At 49.2% G+C, this 24,178-nt stretch overlaps 7 protein-coding genes across 7 annotated transcripts; 3 read left to right on the top strand and 4 right to left on the bottom strand.

Annotated features, from left to right (window-relative positions):
* Positions 1–8,000: 8,000 nt before the first annotated feature.
* Positions 8,001–8,330, top strand: VFPPC_09082 (hypothetical protein; the record flags this gene model as incomplete). Its single annotated transcript, XM_018287678.1, has 1 exon — positions 8,001–8,330. The coding sequence occupies one exon, from the start codon at positions 8,001–8,003 to the stop codon at positions 8,328–8,330; it is 330 nt and encodes a 109-aa protein (XP_018140777.1).
* A 453-nt stretch (positions 8,331–8,783) lies between these two features.
* On the bottom strand, positions 8,784–9,677 carry VFPPC_16438 (hypothetical protein; the record flags this gene model as incomplete). Its single annotated transcript, XM_018294191.1, has 2 exons — positions 8,784–9,535; positions 9,620–9,677. The coding sequence occupies 2 exons, from the start codon at positions 9,675–9,677 to the stop codon at positions 8,784–8,786; spliced, it is 810 nt and encodes a 269-aa protein (XP_018140776.1).
* A 1,534-nt stretch (positions 9,678–11,211) lies between these two features.
* Positions 11,212–11,376, bottom strand: VFPPC_16437 (hypothetical protein; the record flags this gene model as incomplete). Its single annotated transcript, XM_018294190.1, has 1 exon — positions 11,212–11,376. One exon carries the CDS (start codon positions 11,374–11,376, stop codon positions 11,212–11,214), a length of 165 nt encoding a protein of 54 aa, XP_018140775.1.
* Positions 11,377–12,376: 1,000 nt separating this feature from the next.
* VFPPC_09081 (MFS drug efflux pump) lies at positions 12,377–14,127 on the bottom strand (the record flags this gene model as incomplete). The annotated part of the gene is made up of 4 exons (XM_018287677.1): positions 12,377–13,291; positions 13,353–13,732; positions 13,809–14,024; positions 14,082–14,127. 4 exons carry the CDS (start codon positions 14,125–14,127, stop codon positions 12,377–12,379), a joined length of 1,557 nt encoding a protein of 518 aa, XP_018140774.1.
* Positions 14,128–16,642: 2,515 nt separating this feature from the next.
* VFPPC_09080 (hypothetical protein) lies at positions 16,643–18,034 on the top strand (the record flags this gene model as incomplete). The annotated part of the gene is made up of 2 exons (XM_018287676.1): positions 16,643–17,281; positions 17,342–18,034. The coding sequence occupies 2 exons, from the start codon at positions 16,643–16,645 to the stop codon at positions 18,032–18,034; spliced, it is 1,332 nt and encodes a 443-aa protein (XP_018140773.1).
* Positions 18,035–18,538: 504 nt separating this feature from the next.
* VFPPC_09079 (ribosome biogenesis protein) lies at positions 18,539–22,114 on the top strand (the record flags this gene model as incomplete). The annotated part of the gene is made up of 3 exons (XM_018287675.1): positions 18,539–18,599; positions 18,671–18,741; positions 18,803–22,114. The coding sequence occupies 3 exons, from the start codon at positions 18,539–18,541 to the stop codon at positions 22,112–22,114; spliced, it is 3,444 nt and encodes a 1,147-aa protein (XP_018140772.1).
* A 174-nt stretch (positions 22,115–22,288) lies between these two features.
* VFPPC_14530 (QDE-2-interacting protein) lies at positions 22,289–23,233 on the bottom strand (the record flags this gene model as incomplete). Its single annotated transcript, XM_018292298.1, has 1 exon — positions 22,289–23,233. One exon carries the CDS (start codon positions 23,231–23,233, stop codon positions 22,289–22,291), a length of 945 nt encoding a protein of 314 aa, XP_018140771.1.
* Positions 23,234–24,178: the final 945 nt, after the last annotated feature.

A 24,178-nucleotide genomic window follows, 5' to 3' on the forward strand; every position in this document is an offset into this window, starting at 1 on the left:
AAATCGATCACAACTTTAGCAAAGCGCATCGAATCGTCACAGCTAGTATAATCCCCGTGGTCGAGCAATATGGCGAACACTCCCGCGCCGTCTGGGAAGCATCCAAGGTAGGCAGACAACCAGCGGTGGAATACCAACCACCTGCTAACAGAACCCGCCAGTTTTGGAAACAATTCTTCGAAGCATCCGCCAATGTCTCGCTATCCGGGTACGAAGAGCTCGCCAACGACGACGAGTCCACCGTCATGGAGGAGAGCACCGCCATGAGAGACGACACATCCGACTACACGCAAACGCAGGACCAAGACCAGGACGTGATGGCGACGCATGGCGCACGAGACGACACAATGCACGGAGACGAGTCGCTCCTGGACGATGCTGAACTGTCGGGTAGTACCCCTCGTCCACCGGCGACCAAGACCATAAAGGCAGATGTGTCGAGCCATTCGTCGCCATTTGACAGCATGAAGCGGACCATGAGGCAGGACGATACGACAGTACTGCAGGATGAAGAGGATTCGACGGTTCTTTTTGCCCAGCGGACGGCGCAGCTGCCGGACATGTCCATGACGCCAAGAGGTCTACGGGAAGAGCTGCAAGGCTCTGCGAAACGGAGCAAAGACCCGCTGCTACACCGTGTTTTGGACAAGAATTACCGCGTGCAAGCTACGCCGCATAGACCCGGTGTCAAGGTTTCTCCCCTGAAAAAGGAGTCTCCCAAGAAGAAGGGAAAGGAGAAAGAAAGAGCAGCTTGGCAGGACGAAGACTCGCTCATGTCGTCGCCTGAGATTGCGGCACCAACCCTCCGCAGCGAGGTCTTCATGTCGCCTTACAAACTTATGGCTCGACAGCGGGCGGCGGCGGCGGCTCAGGGGCCAAGAACACCGGGTGTAAGTGTGCAGACGCCAGCTACGGCCAAGAAGTCGCATGATGTGTTTGCAGATAAAGGAGAAGCGAGCCGTGGGCGGCAGAAATATGAGATTGACTGGGATAGTGAGGGGGATGAGGAGGATGATGATTTGTATGCGGGGATGAGTCCGCCCAAGACGATTCAGTTTGCTTTGCCGCCGTCCAAGTTGCTGCAAACACCAGGTGAGTTTTTGGCTTCTTTCTTCTTTCGTTCCTGGTTTTGGTGTGTAAGTGAGTGGGGTGAAGCTGACTTGTATAGCTCGAGAGGCGAGTCGGCGGATTGTGGATGATATATTGATAGATGCGGGGGTAGATCCGGAGTCGTCTGAATATAGTCCTACGATGGTGAAGATGAATCAGGATATATTAGATGATAGTTTCTAGATGATAGTTTCCAGATGATGAGTAAACAACTCATATGAAATGGAGTATGTCAATCGCATTCACGTCAGTGCAACGAAAGTGTTTAAAATGTTTAAACGCATATATCTATTAAACAATTAAAGCTCCAAGAGCAATCTAAAATCTATCCCACGCCATTTATCTATGCATTATCCCAAAGGCGGAAAACCGCCCCATTAAAAGCCCATAATGTCGTCAAGCCCCTTGCCTTTCACAAGGAGGCAGGTATTTCGCTGAAAAGAAGTTTATGAAAGAGTTTGCATGCGTCTAGTTGACGAATCGGAAAGAAGGCAAGATGGCAGTAGGCATCTTGACCTTCTTCTCCTTCTTGTCCTTCTTGGAGGCGGTTGAGCTGGCGGCCGAAGCGCGACGAGACTCAGCGGGCGTGGAGGCGGCAGATGTGCGGCGCGATCCGAGCATGTCTGCAAAGACCTTTTTGGAGGATGCGCGGTCGAAGATGTGAGGAGATGAGACGGGGCCGTAGGCGTTGAGGGCCTGCTGGGCTTGGATGTTGGCGGCGTTCATTTTGGTTGTTGTTGTGGTGGTTGTTTGTGTGTAAGTGGGATTGGTGGTAATTGTGGAAGCTGACGCTTGAAGTGTTTGTTTGTGTGAAGTGTTTGTTTGTGTGAATTGTTTGTTTGTTTGTGTGTGAGTGTGAGTGATGATGAGAGATTGGATTGAGGAGGATGTCAAAGATACTTATACTTGGATGAAGCAAATTATTTCAAGGCGAGTTGCCAATTGATGGCTACAACAGCCGTGTAAGTCGTCGGACGAGGTGCGTTTGTCAACGGCAGACTTGGCCTTGGATGCTTCGCCGAGTGGGGCAGCGGGACCAGGGAGTGTCAGTGTCGTCAAGGCGTGCGTGTAACTTGACTGCACCTGCAGCAGGGACGGATCCACCCGGCCAGAGTCATCGCTGTGGCTAGTCCAGTCCAGTCTAGCCTTGAGTGCTGCCGCAAATTTCTCAGCCTGCATTTCCACGCCTCACAGTCACTGCACACGCAGATGACAAAGCTGATTCGCTGGCCGTTGACTCACGTACGGTTGCTGCACCCGTTTTCTCTGGCCCTGCGTCACCGGCTGCGTCCTCCCAGCCAATAGCGCGAGGGGGTTGCGTTGCACAAAACGACTGTCGCTCACGTAACTCTTGACATCCACGTAGGGCGGTGCATCATCCCTGGTTTTTTCATGGCGTGTCTTTATTCTGGTTCGTTCCATCGATGCAGGAAAAGCTTAGCGATCGGGTGGCCGGGTTGAGCCAGCCTTGCGGTTCACCTCTGGGAGTCATGGTACGTGGCTGGCGTTATGCGGCTGCGGTTGAGACGTTATGGCAATTACATTTGCAATTACAGGATTGTGAGGTTGATTTGTGATGGTTCTTACAAACGTTTCTACTTGGCATGTATGACTGATTCTTCGACAATGAGCTGTTATGGTCGGATCAATTGATCCTGCATCAATTGACCCGTCAAATTTTCACGCACGACATGGACTGCAATTGAATAGCTTCCTGTCGAACAAAAAAATCCTGTTTCTCGGCGGAAACAACCAGGGAATTACACTCAAGCCGCATACAGCCGCTCAAGCATCGTGACACACTATCCAGAAAAAACTTCATTTTTCTCGTAACCAGGTCAGACGACTGGCAGGGGCAGGTCAAGATTGGATGGATGGATGGATGGATGGATGGATGCACGGCAATGGCGCTGGTGCGACTCGATCGATCCAACTGCAAGGGACAGGTAGGGCAGTACATGCACAAGGGAAAAGTCTGCTCCCACGTGTTGCTGTCCATTGCTACAGGAATCAAGGTTGGAAAGACTATTTTTGATCAATTTGATGTTTGTTCTGCCGTCTCGGCCATTTTTTAGTCATTTGTTCCACTGTGTCGGCTGGTCGGTGCCTGACTGGTTGTGCTTTGGCGCTTAAGGGGCGCAGAGGAATTTTTCAGTGGAGCCACCAGCACTCTTCTTGTGCAGCAACAGAGTGAAGGCGTCGCCAACCGAAGCCAGCCGCTGGCATGTAAAGGTTCAACACTCCCCCAGCCTTGTCGTGTTGCCGTCGTGGGCTCAAACCGTTGCGTTACAGTGGGTATTACGGCTGTTGGCGCCTGGAAAACTCTGTTTTAAGGCGGTCGAGAGTGTCGAGTCCATTCATGTTCTTGTTGTTTCTTGGCCTGTTGGTCTGTTGGTCTCGGGGCAAAGTGGGTCTTGGGCCGGACTGCTCCGGGGCGTTGCACGGCGGTGGGACTGCGCCACTCCGTGAAGTTGGTAAACGGGATGGGTACCCGGTGTAATTAAAGGCTTTGCTTTTTTTTTTTTTTTTTTTCCTGTTGTTTTTCTTCTATTTGGAAGAAAGGATGCAGTTATTTGGTTGGGAGGTGATTGACAGAGCGGTGTTGCTACTCGGCAAATACTCCTCACCCCCAAAATGCATCACCAAAACACCATCATTCGACTGCATAGATCATATCGTCCTTCAAATCAAGCTTCCAACGCGGCAAGTGGATCTTCACTCCCAGCATCGAATTCCACTCCTAGACCCACGCTCAACCACACCAACCCACAGACCCATGGCGTGGACCTTGAACTGGCGATCCAACACGATGGACAGACTTTTCCATGCAACACTAGCAAAACCTGTCAAACAGGCGCAGGTAACACAGCAACAGGCACCAATCGATCCATCACAAGACCTCTACGTCCTAACACAAGTCCACTCTTGGCTCCCGGCCCTTCAGCTGTATTCCGTACCACATTTTGTAAAATGTCACTTTGTACGTAATCTGTTCCGCTCTTTGCTATTGTGACATCTTACCATCGATACACGTCCAATGGTTGTGACCTCGTGGACGGCTTCATTTCTGCGAGGAACATCACACGATTGGGTGGCGAGACTGTCGCTGGATGGAATGCGATTGGAATGCCTTGGATATCCGGTGATTATGTGTAAAATATTGCTAGCATACTGTACATGGATTCTGGGCAGTGTATACAGTATCAACCAGTACGACGATAGCCATGGTGTGATCTAGGGGCAGAGTATCGGTCAAGCACTCGAGGGATTGCAAGTCCTGCCTTCGATTCCTGCATTCTTTGTCGCGCAAGTACTCTTGAAATCTCCTGATGCTCAAGGCAGCAATTAATACATCAGGGCGTAGTCGTAGAAGTCGCTGCCAGCAACCAAGGCAGCCGTGTGATACACGTCAATTTCACCTCTCACATCAGAGGAAAACATCAGCGTAGCTTCGCCATCGAGCTACCTGCGCCTTGCGCACAAAACACAAGGCAACAGGCATATAGGTGACCCTCCTTCGGATACCCCCGAAGCCAGGTCTTGCTGCTACACACAACTGCCGCCGCTTGATCAACTCGGGCAGGCCATAACTGCGAAACTACCAGACAGTATGCATCCTGTAGCCTCACTATCTGCCTGCCTAGTTGGGCATACGTCAGCATCTTGTCCAGGCACCAAGATGGCAGGGACATAGTAGCTCAGCCCTATGGCTGTCTGACGCGCCTTGTTGAAACCTCGGGAACATCAACCGGTGCTCAATTGCAAGATAACCGCCGCTGACATCTGTCGTCATGAGCTTTTGATGTCATTACAGAATTCAGAGTATGAATTCGGGTTCGTTGTGGCTGATGATCACGGATTCACGGGTGGCCCCGGGCGAGGTACCCGGCGTGGAGTTTGTCAGCATAACTGTGACGACATTCGTGGCGTGTATTGTAATTGGGCTGTGTTCATGGGGTTGATTTACAATACGATGACCTACAGTCATATTTTTTTGAGCTTTTCGTGCTTGGAAGGACTCTCTTGTTTCTGTTGCAGATGGGGCTGAAGGACATACCGAACAATAGAGCACTTCTGTGTATGGAGGAACGGAAACAGTCTGTAACTGACACAGTAAACATGTTATGCTACTTTAAAATAACACTTCCTGTATTCAGAATGCACTGACGAAATATAGCAAAACACTACATCAAAAACGGTTCAGGTACCATCACTTATAACCTCAACCTGGTGACAAACCCCAGCAACTTCACAGTGGTGACCTTGGATAAGAGTAGATACGCCCGTCGTTGTAGTGCCAACCCGATACAATGGATATACACCCAAATTGCAGTAATACCGAGTAAAAGACACAACAGCCGCAGTTTAGTAGTCGGGCTTACAACACGAATGCCGTTAGAGGTTCATGTATCCAGACCTTCGTTGAAGTATGCATCAACTCCTTCATAGGTACAACTCTGTTCGTCTATCCACACGAAACGAGGTTCTCAAATTCGGCCCCCCGACTTCAGCCAATTTGGATTGCTAAGCTTCTCATCACTCGCCCGTGTTTTTTGTGTTTCTTTTTAGGTTCTGAGCCGTCCCTCTCCGCCAGCGTATTAAGGACTTAAGCCTAGAGCACGCTCAAGTCTCAAATACATCGGAAGGCTACCAATTAGTCTTATTATCGACGCCGACACGTATGATATATGACGAAGGCATGGTGTGGCCAGCTTCTTAAGACAGATTTAAGTCTAATATTTCTACAAATTCAACGCCTAGAGATGCCGTTCTATAATGTGACACACCAGTCCAACTAATGCAATATATGCTTGCCACTTGAAGGCTTGCATCATACTAGCATTCCATGTCTATAAATTAAACAAGCTCCAGCGAGACAGCACACCCCGTCTTGTTGCGATATCACTGCTGCTATATACATTGGTAGAATTCTTTGGGGGCTTTCCCACTGGCTAATGCAGCATGGAGACCAAGTTTGCTCGGTGCCTTTGGGCATTGTTGGGTTGATAGAACATGGGACCAAATTTGTCTACCTCTTCTTCCTGCTTACTCTGCAAGCTCCGAGTCAGATTAATGAGATACTTTGTCAATTTCCAGGATAGAAGAATTCTCTGAATACTTAGGTAGCATATTGGCTGGATATGTATGCCTAACGCTTACATCAGAGACATTTCAGTGTGGTCAAAACCGCGTAGCCTTGCCTGCACGGCCCAGGTGGAATATTTACGGCAGGACGGTCATTTTACTCCAAGTTGTATACAGGCGGCAATTTAGTCCCGGACATATCGACTTGCAATACACTAGTGTGCCCGAGGAAGGGTTTGGCCGGTACTGGCCAGTTTGCAGAGCAGCAAGAGATCATCATTGTCCGTGCCTGAGACTTACGGGACAACTTTGAGTACCCTTCAGCCTCAATTCACCCTCAGTTACCTCAGATAAATACATTATACCAGATTATATCCTGCTATTCCCGAGTTTGCACAGGTACCTCAGTACGGCCCTCTTCATCTCCCGCGATGGGCTGATCTACGTCCCTATATCCAATCGGTCTACTTCCATTGCGCCCGTGTCGTCAATTCAAAATCCATGCAGGAATTTCTCCAACTTTATAAAAACATGCGCCATGGCCGTAGGGAATGCTCCGGAGTCGTGGCGTTATGAATCATCTGCTTGGTGTGTGGAGGGCCAACACATGCATTCCCTCCACAAAACCCTGGGAACATCCGCCCCGGACCCTCACGTAAATGGAAACTTCGATACTTGTATCATGAGAATCTAAAGTGGCAATCCATTTACCAATGAGATGAGCTCTTGCTGGCTCGACCCCTGGAAAGGCATGGCTGGGTCTTCGCAAACTTGAGAGTCGTTGACACCCCATGCCGCCATACCCCCCTCGACATATTCCATCCAGATGGAATTCAGTAGTTCAAACCAATGAAGCCTATACCACTGTTTTGTTGTAATAAGAAAGCTATGTTCGTCATGGTTGGAGTCATCCAAGTTTGTTAACTGAGATGCCCGTGTCCCAAGGCTGACGTCATTCTGACGATGATTGTGTAAAACGCAATGGAAGACATACAAAGTTAAGAATGTTATTATTGCTAGGATGAGCTGATTAAATTGACAATTTGTTACAATGATGTTGATAGCTTATTTGATTGCAGTCCCGCGGTTTGCTAGTCTGGATACTAAAACGACTGTATCATCTTGCATGTCTGGTGCATTCTACAAGGACAGCAACCAGAAAATTTGGTGTACATTGCTCCCTCCCGCCGTGTAGTCATACGAAAAGATTTCACGTCCCTTCTCTCCGGAGTTTCGGCTCACTTCTGAGGTCAAACATCAGTGATATCTTGTTGGCAACAGGATAAGTGGTGAATTAGTTGCGTGGAGCAGGACGGTTCTAGCATTTTGATGGCGGAAGTGAACTCCGATGTAATTGGCGTTCTCTTTACCAGCCAAAGCTCGTTACGACAGCAATTCAAAGGATCTCGATTTCCCCGGAGCTTTTTGTGCTGTGCCAGTACCACCGAAATGAGCTCGAGGTGGACCAAGTACCCATATTAAGCCGCTTTAGCTTGGCTAGGAGCTTAATGAAACAATGTAGTGATAGACGACGTCAGTGGCCAAGTTGGGGTTGATCTCGGGCTATTTGCTCCGGCGTTAGCATTTGCGTGAGAATAACCCCTTGCCACTAGCAGTGGCTGATAAGTAGCTCTGGGATACTGCAAAGTCAATCGGAGCTTGACGAGCATCTTACGATTCAAATGGTATAAATAACAGCAGCTGCAGACACAAACATCTGCTCTGAACACCCACTGTCAAAACATACAACTAGGCATATCGAATTGTCGAACTATATCACCATTCTACTCTTTTCTCAAATAAACATGACTCTCAAAACGAAACCATTTACAAAAGACGGAGCTGTTACACCCAGCGAAGTCAGACTACAAACGCCACTCTTTGCACACGAATGCTTCGCTTCACATCCCACCGCGGACGACCGCGTTGACCGCGAGCTCGACGATTATGAGCCCTTTTCTCCGCCACAAGAATGTCTCGACCGGGTATTCTCTGATTTGAGCAAACGATTGCTAGAAGAAGATCCTTTGGAAGGACGACGCGTTAGTGTATCACAGTCGCCAAGTCTATCGCCGCCGAAGGGGGGAAGAAAACCGCAACAGGGGGATGCAACAAGTCCCGGAAACAAGATTTAAAAGCGGAGGATATTGTAAACTTTTTTCTTTTTTCTTTTATGGCGTTTGGAACATGGTTATTTGGTATCCGCTAGATGTACTTTTTGCCTGGGTGTCCTTTGGCGCCTCAATGTGGGATGTGGCCGATACGACGGACATGTGAACACATTTGGCTCCGTCGTTGGGCCATTAGTATTCACTAGCATACGGAACTGATAAGTCAGTTATGCAAGTACCAGTTAATTGAAGACTTGTTATCCGCAACTATTGTTAAGGATCATTGATGTAGCCTTTTTTAATTCAAAGTCATTTGCCATGGCAGACTGTGAGGCATTGTGACAAGCTCTCTAAACACAAATTCTGACATACTTTCTAATGGACACACCTGTCTCCAGTACCCAATCTAAGAGCCGGACTACTTAACAAATAGAATATGACGAGACAGTCTTATTGCCAAGATCCCAGTTAGTTGCCTCAGACACCTTCCCAACTTAATCCCAAGCCAACGTGCTCCAGCTCATCCGGAGAGAGAAAATCACCACCTGGCTGCCCATTACAGTGTCCCTGACATGTGGGTGCATGCCACGACGCCGGCTGCTGCTGTACATCAACATCGTCAGAGCCTCGATGGTGTTGCGAGGTCTGTGACGCCGTACTGCCACTGTCTACGCCAAAACTCAACATGTCATTGGTCCATGATTCTGAGGCTATCCATCCCGGCTGCCTTTCCACTGCTATGGGATCCATGTGGTTGCCTTGCCGTGGCGCTTCGGGCTCTGCCGAGTGTTCCGTGGGAAGCGCATAGTCCAAGGCGCGACAGGCACAAGCTCCAGGCGAGTGTAGTTCCGTATGCAGCTGTGAGTGCGACTGCGATGGAATCTGTATACCAAGCCACTCAGCGGGAGGAGACTGAAGCGCCTGTGTTGGATCTGGTTCTTGTTCCACGGGTACATACCTGTAAGCCGGTGCCGGCTCAGTGGCAGCGAGTTGCTGAAGGCGAGCGACTTCCTCGGCGAGAGCCTGGTTTCGAAGGTGTAGCTCTTCTAGAATCCTGGTATCAAAGCCGCTAGACTCGGCAGCCATGGTAACTCGCAGTTGGTGGATTTCGCGCTCAAGTCGAGATATATGGTCACGAGTTCTTGCCCTCGTGGCTCTCTGAGAGAGGCGATCCTGGGCTCGTTTTCTATCCAACTGAGCTGGCGTCAAGGTAGATACTGACCGAGGAACTGTAATAGTCAGTTAGTGTCAATTTGGCGTTTCCCTTACTATCTCATGAATATTGGTAAGGATTCCTCTCATCATGTACTCACCTCTTGGCCGGGCAGCTCTACCTCGGAGATCATAATTTGCTGAAGGAGGAGACGGCATTGCAAATGTGGCCCTTCAATTAGGGCCAAGTACTGAAAACCAAATACGCCCAACGGCGCGCCATGCAATAATAATATAAGAATGCGAAAGACAAGAAACAGGTGGTGGCCGCAAAATCGTCCATGTCTGCTTCACATGGACACCGTTGTTGCCAACCCACCCGACGGTCTTATATATATTCCTATATGGGGGATGCAGAAAAGGGTGTTTTTTGCCAACGTCTATGGGAGAGAGCTTGTTATTTGATGCTGTCGAGAGCTATCTATCTTTGCTTGCTTTGCTTGGATATGTTGAAGCGATCCCGGCCGCCATCCACCAGAGCTCGCACGGCCAACCACAACAAATCAATGCAGACAACCGGCCACAGAATCCGGTGCAGTGAAATGCATTTCAGACGAGCCAGGGTGGTATTCAATTGTAGGTGTGGGCAACGGAGTTAAGACCGACTCATCATTCGCCACGATGCGTTTGTGGCACCCCCAAGACCGATATCTTTTGTCTGAGTGCATTGAGACACATTTACGTCGGCTGAATCTGGTCGGGAATTATCGATAGATGACAAGAAACCGGGCTGTTGCGTTCATGGCATTTATTTCGCGAGCTGATCGTAATTGGGCGTCGATATTTCACATGCCATTTTCTACGCCCGTTATTAGATGGATAGAGTTTCGACGCACGCTCTCTCAAATGATATTGTAGAGATGCAGTACTCCGTCACCTATCTTTGCCATCCTAAATCGTAAATGAAGGGCTAAATATGCATTCAGAACAGTAAAGCGACGTGCTGTACTCCATCTGTAGTGTAAACCATCAACGCAACGCACCCCATGCATCAAGCAGCCACGGAGTCCGCGGCGGGAATTCCAGGGGCTGAACTCGCAAAGGGCGAAATTACAGTATACAAAGGTTCTCTTTGTTTGCTGTATCAAGATGCCGGCACGACGGCATTTTGGTAACGCCAATACTGTATGTCTGGTGGACGCTCATCACTCCAACTCGGCTTCTGTATAAGCGAGATTTTGTTACCGGCAATTCCGAAACTAGAAAGCATGCTTGTAAAATGGTAGGCTAATTTGTGACTCAAATCATGCATTCCCTAGTTGCGTGGGCAGTTTTCTTCGCGTGTTCGGGTGCGTCTTTCCCGTTTCTGAGGATTGTTTTATTTTTTCTTTTCCTTTCTTTTCAGGCTCATGTTTAACCCGCGGCATACCGACTCGCTCTCACATTTGATTCCCTCTAGTATTTCAGTACATGTACTGCCAAGGCGTCATTTGTAGGCTAAATGCTGACCAAGCGTGGTATATTGGCCATAAAATGCTGTCGTTATACCTCATCAACACCATGTCCTTCCTATGATATATAAGGCTCCTCTTTCCAAACTCTCTTTAATTGCTGAAGAAACAGCGGCAGCAATCTCGATCCATCCAGATTATCTTCTCGATCGAGCCAATGAGGGATACATATAGCACCCCTCTTGCACTGCCTTGAAGGCGCACGGCTTATGAGTTTACGAGCCGGGCTATATCAACCCCGATCAACCAACGGATGGACTTTCTGAATGGTTACCAAAACATGCAAACAAACGGACCATCTCCGAAACACCTCTCCCAGCTGAACGACCCTCGGTGATGCCGAGAGCTGGGCCTGTGGCGTGGACGCCTGCAGGATCAACCAACCGCCTGCAGACTTCGCCCGCCATCTCCTAAACGGCCACGCGAGATGCATGGAAAACCAGTGAAACGACGCCGCAGCTCAAGTCACGCCTATCATCATCCTCATCGTCACTGGTCGCACCAGAAACCACGTTGTCTCGTCGGCGTTCGTTGGGTACCACCCAACAATGCCGTATAAACCTTGCTAGCTGCACGAGATCACCCATGGAAGTCGTGATAACGCTCATCGAGATCTTGCTAACCCCTCGATATCCTTTATGTACCGTGAGTTGCCACGCTTCCTGAGTATTCTGCGCAGCTACTACGCATTAGAGGCTTGCTGGTTTGGCACTTCAGATCCACCAGGTTGGGCGTTCACTGCACCATTCAGCTAGCTTGATAGTGAGGCTTTTGTTCCAAGCTGTTCCAGGAGATGTTCTAGAAGCTCTGCATGACCCTGAATCATCTAGTTAGCGGGAATTTCAGATCTTGGCTGTGCGTAATGCCGAGTCAACAGCCTGTGCCGTCCTGTTGTTGATGAACTCTGATAAAATAGTGTCAACTTTGACTTCTCTGGCACCTAACTCCTCATTCTCTGTCGCATTCTCTACCCAAAATAGTTTGGTTCTGTAGCACAATTGGGTTCTGTTGATAGTTTTTGGTGGGAATGCACTGTGTGGCTGGCTGTTTATGCATCTTGAGGCTCCCTTCTGGTGCTTCTTGACCAAGCATATTGCCGAACACAAGATGCCATACGAATCCTACAGATACTCCTTGACACAGACAAATGATCAACAGGTTCTACGAATTGGAACCAATAAGATTGCATTCACTTAACATTGTGTTCGCCTCTGAGAGACCGAAGCTACGGGATTGTACCAATGGGACCAGACTAAAACATCATCGCATACTCATGCAATGTGTTTACGAAGCAGGCGCGATCATCTCTTGTTAAATCTCGAATTACGTCGTTGTTCGTACAAGACTACATAATAGAATAATATAAAAGTTGCATTGCTATTTAAGATCTAGCATTACATACTAGTATTAAATAACAACAGCAATATGCTCATCCATAAACTGGGCAATATCCTCAACAAAGAGGCTGGCTATAATCGAAACTCCTCCAAACGCAATGCTGCAGTAGTATACCCACGGATACGCCGCTGCATACGCATTCTGGCCGGCTAGCACAATGGACTCCCAAAGCTTGACATTTCCATCGACGCCAGGAAGGTGAAGTATGACCTGTGTGAGAGAGGCTGATGTGAGCTCGATAGCTTCCTTGATGACTTCTGGCTCCTTGATGCCGCCGATGACCATGGCAGTTGAGACATTCTTGATAAGAATGGGCGTGAGCTTTTGCACCAAGACGTTGTAGTAGATGGCATATCCAATAGCCCCGCCAATAACCCTCACTGACAAGGTCAGGGCCGTGATGGTGGCAATGAGGTCGTCGGGGCAAATGATGGTCGTGATGACACTGGTTGGAATCACGATTCCTCCGACACCGAGGCCGGAAATCAGAAGAATGGCATAAACAGCGTTCTCGTTGCTGCGGTTCGCAGCCGCCATGGCACCACATCCAGCAGTCATTACACACGATGCACCAAACAAAAGGCCCCGAATACCGCGGCCGCGTAGCCATGTCATGAGTCCCAGGGTAATCACACAACCTGCCATGACACCAAATCCAAATGGCAGACCACGCAGGCCAACGGCAACGGGATCATGGCCGTACACGTTGTACGCTTGGGTCGGCCACAGCATCAGGACGGAGAAGAAGTTGGCGCCGGAGATGAAGGCGATGAGCATGATCAGAACTAATGATCGTGGAGCTTTACCCAGGCGTCTTGGTACCATGGGATATTTTGCACCCCATCCTTCCCAGTACACGAAAAAGGCGATGAGGACAATGCCGATAATGAATGGTGCGAGAACGTGAGCACTCGTCCATGGGTACTAGACGGGCCAGTTGTTAGTTGAAGGGTTAAAACCACTACTCTTCCGAAGGCAAACATACCATGTATCCACCCCAAAGAATACCGGCAACTAGCAGAATGATACCGGTGATGGACGAAAGACCTCCAATAACATCAATACGGGCAATCGTCTCCTTCTTTGAGAGAGACGCCGAGTTAACTCGAGGAGGTGGTTTGTAAAAGAAAAAGGCCGTAAGAAGACCAACAGCCGTGTAGACAATAACCAAGACTCCCACATAACGCCAGTGAGTATTTGCAGCAATTAATTGACCCCACATGACCGAAGGGCACCAGGGTAGGATTGTCATGATAAGTGCCGCAATGTAGACACCTCGTTGTGATGTTGGTGCAATTTCGGCCGTTCCAGCAATGGAAGTTAACTCGTTGATGCCCGCACCAACACCCGAAATCGCCATGCCAGCTATTCACAGGAAAAGTAAGTAGGAGGAAGTGGAAAAGCAGGGACTGAAAGAGGATCAAGCATTTGAGGAACTAACCAATAAAGGGATTCATCTGATGAGCAGTTACGCAAATGATTTGACCAATGATGATGAACGCACTGCCTAGCATGGCAACGTAACGACGACCAAGAAGATCGGAGAGCGCTCCCACAAATGGGCATACCGCAGCCAGCGCTATCAGGTTGGCTGTGATGAACCAAACCCATCGATCTACTCCGCCAATGTCTCCGTAGATAATTGGGGCAATTCCACCTGTTTAAGCGAGTATAAGTATTTGACTCAGTGTTAATCAAGTGCCAGAACTCTTACCATAGAGATACGGGGGCATCTGGCCGCTTGTCCAGCAAAACGCCATGGCAATAAATGCCATGAAGCGACGAAACGTAAACTTTCAACCTCAAGTTAGTTTCCAGTTCCACATGTGGTGGGGGGTTGAGCTTGCCCTGTTGGCGTGTTCATGTTCTTCAGTTGTAGCATCCCGCGAGGACTCTTCATCTTGGAGAGGTTTGCTATACTCTGACTCCAACGTTGTTGGTTGGCCACCCTTCTCTTCCTTTTCCACAACCGAAGGCGTGTCTGAGACGGCCATGGTCAGGTGGCGGTTGGTTTCAAAAACGGAAATTGCAAGCAAGTCGTAGGTTCTGAATAGTTTCCTAGTAGCTCCGTCTTGCTCAGGTCTGTTGAGAGTCTGGGGAAACCTGGGGAATCGCCAAGCTTTAGACTTATATCTAATGTTGATCGTTCACCCCAGTATCCATCTTCATCCTGCCGAAGTTTGACATTCTCTAATAAACAACCAATGAATCCTTCTCAAACCCACCCTTGCTGGTCTGTCAGCCACCTCCAAGTTCTGATGGGGACGCTAATGGCTACCACGGCACGCAGTGCTTCCCATGGCTTTACCCCGCAATATCATGAAATGGAGAATCCCAGGAGGACTATCTAAAAGTTGAGCGATCTCCGGAGGTCAGAAAACCTACCCGGGTCTTGATTGGGTGTGTCAGAATCCTCCTGAGCCGCATTTCCACGACGGCGTTGGATCTGGGAGGACCCTTGACGCCAAAAAGACGGGACGGAGCACCGAGAGCCTCGGCACGGAACATCAAAATAAGAGCCTTCATTGGCTTGGATAATATAATCCAAGTTCCAGACTAGGCTCTACAGTGTCACTATTGAATCATGGTTCGATTTGAGATGCACTAAGGCTGACTGGGGTAGGTTGACAGTTTCGACTTTGTTGAACGCCTCGATGGGTAGCCTTGAACTGTCATTGGATTGAGGAGTTGTTTTTTCTCCGATGCCATCTCATTGATAGTCAACTATCGATATGGTCAGCAGTTTCGGGCCATTCACAGACCACAATTGAACCCGATTTTGGCCGTACAGGGGTGATTATCGAGTCGGTAACGGACATGGCTGATGCAAATGTGAGGTTGAAATAAACGGCCGAGGCAATCACGCGACATTATGGTGGAAAACTGAAACTTGCCGAATGAGCAGTGGCGAGCCGTTCGCTCGACTCCAGGGATATTGAGCTAGACTTGGCGTACTTGCTCTCAAGCTCGATCCGGCTTGTTCAGCGAAGAGTCAACTTTGATGGACTCAAGACCGTATTCCCTCGCCATCCGGTGAGAAAATTGCCAAAGGCAAATAGTTTGCCACGAGGTGGCGATGTAATCTCAACAAATGTGATAATAGAATCCACAACCGTCGATGGCTAGTCACGAGGATCCCAAACGTCCAGCAAACAACACGCACAAGGAATATGGCGATGCGTCGGTCCATCAACCTTTGTAAGCCAAAACGTAGTAGGAGATGATCTCTTTAGCAGAGCGGTATTGTGTTGTGTAGGCAGTTTTGCTATCTTTGAGGGCCTACGGCATCACACCCAAGGCCACCAACTCAGCAGAAACCTGCGTGGGACCGTCCAGCTCCGGCACAAGAGCCTAGCTTTACTCCTTTCCAACTTTGAAGTGCAGCCAACAGGGCACGGTAAACAATAAATCGGGTCGGACTCGTGTGCAGGTCCTAACAGCTCCTAACCAGGGCTAAGTCGCTTCCTCGACTTTGCACATGAGGTACAGGAACACAAATAAAACCTTATCAGGCGTCGACCTGGGCATGTACAGGAACAACCAAAACACGAGTTGGAGAAGGCTCGAGTCAGACGCTCGCACGGACATGTCTAGGATATCGGCCGGGGGCAAACCTTCAGCCAATGTGTCGGTATCGTAGATGCCGGATGATGATCCGTGAAGGAGAGGGTAGATTCTGCAATTTGATGATGAATAGTATCTTGCCTTTTGAGAAACTGCAGTATCGTCTGGCCGTCGTTCGATGTCAGAGATGGCTGCTAGACCAATGCCAGATACGGATCCAGTTGAGAAACAGGCTGTGATGAACCGGACAAAATACAACAGTTTCACGGGGAAACAAAACTGCAGTTACGTTTGCAGAAGGTGCAGGGTACAAGTCGCTATTTCGATATCGAGGCAAGTCGTCTCAAAGGACAAAGGTCAAAGTTGGATGGATGTGTTGCACAGCAAAGCCAAGAGGAAGAAGTGGCCCCTGGTTTCTTGGCCACGTGGTTGCCAATAATACCAAGACAGACTACTATCCTCTCGTCCGCTGCCAATTGCTCCTCTTTTATTTTCCACTCTCCCATTACACTACTCATGCAACTATACCCACGATTTCTTGTCGCATTATCCTAGCTATGTTGGCATGAATCAGACTGGTGGTTTCGATTAGCTGTGGAGGCACCGAATGCCTACCGAAACTAAAAATGTCAGACTCTCGCTGATGCGACCAAAAGCCACTTCATCTCATACACCATTAGCGTCTGGAATTCACTCCCCCATTTACCAGAAATGGCACACCAGGCGCATAATATTCCATGGCAAGCTTTAACAGCGCATATCAAGCCCGTCTTCCGCAAGTACGATGGTGCCGATCGAGGCGAATCCAATTTCTACCTGTGTTACAAGTCGCAACAGGCAAAACAACTGACCTATTTCGTCACGTCTTTCGCCAAGAATATCGAAAGTCACACCAGATGTGAGCGTAAAAAATATCCAGAAACCTTCTTGCCACCAGCTCGAGATGATCTGGTGTTATCCGATGCCGTGGTAAAGAAGCTCAATCCCACTGTCATGAGATTGCGACAACATCATCTTAAAGGCGGGAAGGACAGGTTCACTGATAGACTCATCGACCAATCAATATGGAAGAACTCCATCGAATCTCTTTGTTGTCATACAGACGATGCAGAAGAGTTCGCCTGTGACTGCATTATTCCCCATGCAGAACGCAGGGCCGCTGCCTTTTTCCGCTCGTACACACAAAACCCTTGCTATCAATTTTTTGATTTTAATGCGAAGGCCTTCTACAATCTTGAAATACTGAAGCTGTTGTTATTATATGGCGAAATGGACTTGATCCTGCGCATGTGCGCTCACCCAGATGTCGACTACGCAATGTGGCATGATCGAGGGCTGTGCTACGACACAGTAAGACTCACCAAGCTAAAATTCACGGGCCTGATATCTCGGGAAAGCTAATGGAAGTAGTCTTCTGACTTAGGGTGGAATCGTATTTACGAGTATGCCATAGACGCATACCTGTGTTTCAATATTTGCTACTGCTTTCCAGAAATATGGGAGCCAGCATCTGGTCGAACAACAAAGGAAGATTACCGCAACACGTTGTTGTATCAACGTGTCTTAGCGACTTGTACATCATTTGGGGCCACCTCAGAGGTTCCAGTACTACCTCATCGACAATTCTTTGGTGTTTCCAACGACGAGACGTATGACGAACGCGCACATACCTCTGTGCAACGAGGCAAGCGAGGTTATGGCATGGAGCTGTGGAAGGAGTTTCTGGCAGCGGAGAAACTAGGACCAGACCCTGTTGTTGAATCCTTCACAATCAACTATGTGTGCAAGGTACTGATGCACAAGGGCCTCCCTTCAGAGTTAGTATCGACAATCCTAGGTTATGTCGAACCTATCACGAAAAACAAGCTTCAGAAACCTCTTAACCCATTTCATCCGGCCAATGGAAACCAATTGCGCAGGTATTTAACGTATTGCTGGCAACTCATTATCCGCTGCAACATGATGGCCCAGGCTCTCGGCATGGACCTGAGCTGGGAAGCAGTGGTATCCAGGAGATTGACTGAACTTCTCTCCAGAGGCGACGGAAAGTGGTGCGAGTATCGGGTTGGATGTGAGGACGGGGATCAGTGGGTTTTTATATGACATATAGTGGCTTGAGACCGGAGGTAATAGAAATGATACCTCGCAAAGTTGATCCAGTAGCAGATTTTCAGCCCAAAGGCTTTCCTGCTTTCCACGCTCGTGCACACCTAGTGTGACAACTCACTATATTACGACCAATCACCATCCACGCTCCGCTTTCATTGATAATATCACAGTATGATTATTCGTATACATAATTATACTCAACATTTGTCATATGAAATCGACAGCAGTTCTTTGAGTTATTGAGCCGTTGCAAGTGCATAATCGATACAGGGTAAGTCGATAACTCTGATGGTGAGTTGGCTTGGATGGCTTCCTCAAGTGGAACATTTGAAGGCTGGTGGGGCCGCCTTTGTCGTCCTGGTCAAATGGCTCCCCACTACCTTGGTCGACTTATCGATAAGCCAAATCTGTAATCCATTAGAAAATTTCCCACTTCGAGCTGGACAAATTCTCGGTCACCAAGCCCAGCACTGCACATGGTGTTGAAGAAGCGCAACCATGGAGCAACAAGTGCACAAACCGCATCGCAAGTCCAAGGAGAAAAAGCAGCACTCGGGAGGTAAGCACGGACAATTTGCCATTATAGAATTTATGCGACTGGAAGAGAATGTAAAACTGACCGTGGCGCAGACCGCAATCCAAAGGCTTTCGCCTTCTCCAAGCCTGGTAAACTCCAGAAAACTGCTGCAAGATCCCAGGACGTACGTAATTTTGATGATTACTGGGCAAGAGGAAACATTTTCTAACTATAATTTCCAACAGATCAAAGAACGGCGTCTTCATGTACCGCTCGTCGACCGACTCCCTGATGAGGCTCCTCCACGGCTTGTGGCTATCGTCGGCCCTCCCGGCGTCGGCAAGACCACACTTCTAAAATCAATGGTTCGCAGATATGCGAAAGAGACTCTATCAGACCCGCAGGGACCAATCACTGTCGTTACGTCGAAAAAACAACGATTGACCTTCATCGAATGCCCGAATCAACTGGAAGCCATGGTCGACATTGCCAAGGTCGCAGACATTGTGCTGCTCATGATTGACGGAAACTATGGCTTCGAAATGGAGACTATGGAATTTCTCAACATCCTTGCCGCCACGGGTATGCCTGGAAATGTCTTCGGCATTCTCACTCATCTCGACCTTTTCCGCAAGCCACAGGCCCTCAAAGACGCCAAGAAGAGATTAAAGCGTAGACTTTGGACTGAGTTGTACCAAGGAGCCCATCTGTTTTACCTTTCCGGCGTGATGAACGGCCGATACCCCGATCGCGAAATTCACAACCTCTCACGATTTGTCTCTGTGATGAAGAACCCTCGACCTCTTGTGTGGCGCAACAACCATCCATACTCCATCATCGATAGTTTCCGTGATATCACGCACCCGACGAAGATTGAGGAGGACCCTAACTGCGACCGATCGATTGTTCTGTCTGGGTATTTACGAGGGACAAATTTTGCCTCTCAAGGACAGCGAATACACGTTGCAGGTCTGGGGGACTTTACCGTGGCCAATATGGAGGTCCTACCAGACCCGTGTCCAACCCCTTCAATGGAACAAGCACTGGCCAAAATTACTGGAAAGACTGGGCGGAGGCGACTGGACGAAAAAGAAAAGAAGCTACACGCACCCATGTCAGACCGAAGCGGCTTGAAGATTGACGGCGACGCAATCTGGATCACAAGGGAGAAGGGATTCACCTTTGACAAAGATGCAGAAGACGTCGAGCGCGGCGAGGGCGAGGAAATGATTGTTGGTCTGCAAGCAGAGCGACGATTATTGGGTCAAATGGAAGACGGAGTTCAGCTGTTCTCTGGCGGCGAGAAGCTGAAGGAAGTAGATGAGGAGAACGACACGGGCAGAAAATCACAACGACATGCCAGAATTGCGGAAAGAAATGAGTCTGATGTCGAGGACGAAGGGATGGATGATGACGAAGATGATGAAGATGAGGGCTTTGTCAGTGGGAGCGGCGACGAGGACTCTGATGCTGAGGTGGAATTCAATGAGGGTAAGATGGGCAAAATGTTCCGCAAGGATGCCGACAAATCCAATGGAGAGGACGACCTGGCGTTTGCCGATAGCGACTCAGACCTCGGTTCTATATCAGGCGATGAGGAGGAGGACATGGATGAGGAGGATGAAGACACTGATTCTGATGAAGAAGCCGCGGCAATGCGCTGGAAAGATGATTTAGCTGGTCGAGCTCGCAAAATGCACGGCAGGAGGCGAACATATCATACTGGCGACTTGGCAAGATACATATATGACGATTCCATGACTGCACAAGAGGCATTGAAGCGATGGAGAGGTGAAGATGATGAGCCAGAGGAGGAGAACATCGAGGATTCGGACGACGATGAATTCTTCAAGAAGACTTCACAAGAAAAAGAGGATTCGACAGAAGATCGCTCAATACCGGAATACGATTATGAAGACCTAGCGGCCAAATGGGCGGAGCGAGACAACATTGAAGCCTTGCGCAGAAGATTTACGACCTCTGGTATTGGAGGCGATGATGATGATGAGGAAGGTGGCGACGATGACGATTTTGATGGCTTTGGAGAGGATGACGACGACGAAGGCGACGGCGTGTTCGAAGATCTGGAAGCTGAGCCAGCCGAGAAAGAACCCGAAACGGCCGAAGATATCGCAGCTGAGCGTGAGAAGAATGCCAAGCGCAAGGAAGAACTCAAACAACGGTTCGAAGAGGAAGATCGAGACGGGTTTCTTAATGACAAGGCCAACGCCCGACGAGAAGGCGGCGATATTCAAGAGTATGGCGAAGATGACTGGTATGATGCGCAAAAAGCCATGATCCAGAAGCAGCTCGACATCAATAAGGAGGAGTTTGAGACTCTGGATGAGCGGCAACGCGCAGCCGTGGAGGGCTACCGAGCCGGCAAATACGCCAAGATTGTGCTTGAAAACGTCCCAGCTGAATTCGTGACCAAGTTCAACGCCCGTCTGCCCATCGTGATGGGCGGTCTCACTGCCACTGAAGACAGATGGGGCTTTGTGCAAGTCCGAATCAAGCGTCACCGCTGGCACAAGAAGATTCTCAAGACCAACGACCCGCTCATATTCTCTCTCGGATGGAGACGATTCCAAACGATGCCCATCTATAGCACTACGGATTCGAGAACAAGAAATCGTATGCTCAAATACACGCCTGAGCACATGCACTGCTTCGGTACCGTCTACGCTCCTCTCATCGCCCCCAACACCGGCTTCGTCTGCTTCAACTCCTTCTCGCCCTCCAACGCCGGATTCCGCATCGCAGCCACAGGAACAGTTTTAAGTGTTGACGAATCCACCGAAATCGTCAAGAAGCTCAAACTCACGGGTGCCCCGTACAAGATCTTCAAGAACACAGCCTTCATCAAGGACATGTTCAACTCGTCTCTCGAAATTGCCAAGTTCGAAGGCGCATCCATCAAAACCGTCTCCGGCGTCCGCGGTCAAATCAAGCGCGCCCTGTCGAAGCCAGAGGGCCACTTCCGAGCCACGTTTGAAGACAAGATCCTCCTCAGCGACATTGTCTTCCTCCGTGCATGGTACCCCATCAAGCCGCACCGCTTCTACAACCCTGCCACCAACCTCGTCGGCTGGCAGCCCATGCGTCTAACGGGTGAAGTCCGACGTGACGAGAATGTCGCCACTCCGCAACTGAAAAACAGCCAGTACCGCAAGATTGAGCGTGAAAACCGTCACTTCAACCCGCTGAGGGTGCCTCGCGCCTTGGCCGCCGATTTACCGTACAAGTCGCAAATCACAACCACAAAGAAGCAGAAACGGGATACGTACATGCAAAAACGAGCCGTGGTCATGCCTAATATTTCAGAGGAGAAGAAGGCTCGAGCTCTTATGCAGCAGCTTCTCACTGTGCGGAACGACGCGGCTGCGAAGAGACGTGCAAAGAAGGCAGAGAACCACGCGGCGTTTAAGAAGAAGCTTGCTGATAATGAGGAGAAGAAGGAGGCGAGAGAGAAGCGAGAGACTAAAGAATTCTGGAGGAAGAATGGGCGGAAGAGAGGAGCTGAGGATGGTGGCGGTGGTGGTAAGAGGAGGAGGTGAGGCCTCAAATGGATGCCCACACATACATTCTAGCGGAACACACTTAGTATCATCGCATGTATCTACATACATTATAGTGTATAGAATCAAACATTGCATTATCGAGCCTCACAATTTATCTTTGTAGTCTACTACATCGCCGCACATAACATTGCATAGTTGCATACAACGTTGTCAACCTACACTTGTCACACTTGTCAAAGTAGTAGCATCCGAGGCATATCCCTCATCCTCATCATCGCAAGCAGCAAACGGCAACTCCCTCCCCATCTCCCTAACCTCCCTCGCCCTGCGCATCCCCTCCGCCTTCACACCCACCTTAATCTCACGCATCTGCGGAACAGGCTTCTCAACCAAGACCGGAAACACAAACTCCGCACGCGCAATACCCTCCAACTTGCAAAACAGCTCCCCCTCCGCCGTCGACGCACCTCCGATACGTCCATCCCGAACCGCAATCATCAACAAGATCCTCAGCGTGAAATGGGCATCATTCCCCGCCACATGAAGCTTCGCGTAACCGATGCCAAACTCATCAAGCAGTTTCTCCACGCTGTACCGGTAGTATAATCCCAGGGGGTGCTGTGCCGCCTTGACCGTGTCCAGGACGTATGCCGCTCGCCTTATCATCTCTGGGTCAAGGTTGTTCAGGAACTTGATGTCTTCGCCCATGCCGTGGCCTACCAGGACGTATGCCCTGCCCTGTGTGAGTCTGAAGAGCCATCCCGGCAGAGCCTCCAGGTCGATGAGCTCAGTTTCTCCAAAGAAGAAGGACCTGGATGCCGATTTACATGGCTTGGACCACTTATTTATGAATTGGTAGGAGTCGATGGCGCTTCGAGGGTCCATCTGTGCGTCAGCGAGAGTACGCGTGTCGAGGACGGATATACCAATGTGGAAACTCTGTCCAGGGGATATGGTTTCATAGCCGCCTCCGGTGTCAACATCAACTGACACCAGCATGATGTCGAGCATACGCGTGCCCTGAAGGTATGGTGCCATGGTGGGAATCTCGTAGGTGGTTTGTCGGAGCGTTTCGAGCAGGTATCCCAGGATGTAGCGGAGAGCGAGGTTCTCTTCGCGAAGGATACCGGTGTGTGGGCCAGGAACAGAGGGCATCACTTCCTCGTTCAGGCTGTCTAGCTGTAGGGACTTGAGCTGTCAAGGTGGTGTATCAATATATCAAAAATGTAGGCCTTGGGAATGATGTCATGACGAGGGTAAAACCCTGGACGTGACTCAGTAGAAATAGACATCTTGACGTAGTCATTGTAGTTTTGGCTACGGCAAACCGTCTACATAATAGCGTTGTAGAAAATTAGACCATCAGGACGAAGAAACTTAAATGAATGGAAAGTTCAGCAAGATTCAGGAACATGGGGACTTATAAAGTGTAAATATCTGAGCAAGTTGCATCGTGATGTAAAACCCTGATAGAACCCTAACCGAACAGACGATCTACATAACTATATATTTGAGTTGTAGAAATAGAATCACCCCGTCTCTGTGATCTAGACCTAGATCGGCTAGGAGCCTGCAAGGTCGCCGTTTCGTCAGCCGTCTTGGGGATAGGCTCAAGCATATTAGGAGCATTACCTCACACCGTTTAAAGCTTGACACACGCCAGCCATGCTTAGAATAAGCCACGCTTCAAATGTTTATTCTGCAATCTTGATAGAGAAAATGCTACAGGAACGGTCCCCCTGAATAACAAAGCACCCAAAACAAACACAATTGTATTTCACAGTACTCAACACACTTTCAATCATTGGACTCCAGCACCCGTTATAAGCAGTCCCAGTCCGTGCTGAAAGGAGACAAGCAAAAGAAAAAGGATTTGGGAACAAATCGTAACTGCATCCATTAAAAGCCAACTATGTTGGTGGGGGTGAATAATACCCGTCACCGCTCAACAATCGTCCTACAATCTCTATCACAGCCATCGTCACCTCTACTGGTTCTCGGGGGCGGTCGCCTCCAACCGTCACCGCACTCGATTATTTTTCAACTCCTTTGGTTGGGTCGTTCTTGAGGACCGCTCAAGACGGGATAATGAATGTTCCA

This window comes from Pochonia chlamydosporia, chromosome 6, assembly GCF_001653235.2.
Source record: "Pochonia chlamydosporia 170 chromosome 6, whole genome shotgun sequence".
Taxonomy (NCBI): Eukaryota; Fungi; Ascomycota; class Sordariomycetes; order Hypocreales; family Clavicipitaceae; genus Pochonia; species Pochonia chlamydosporia.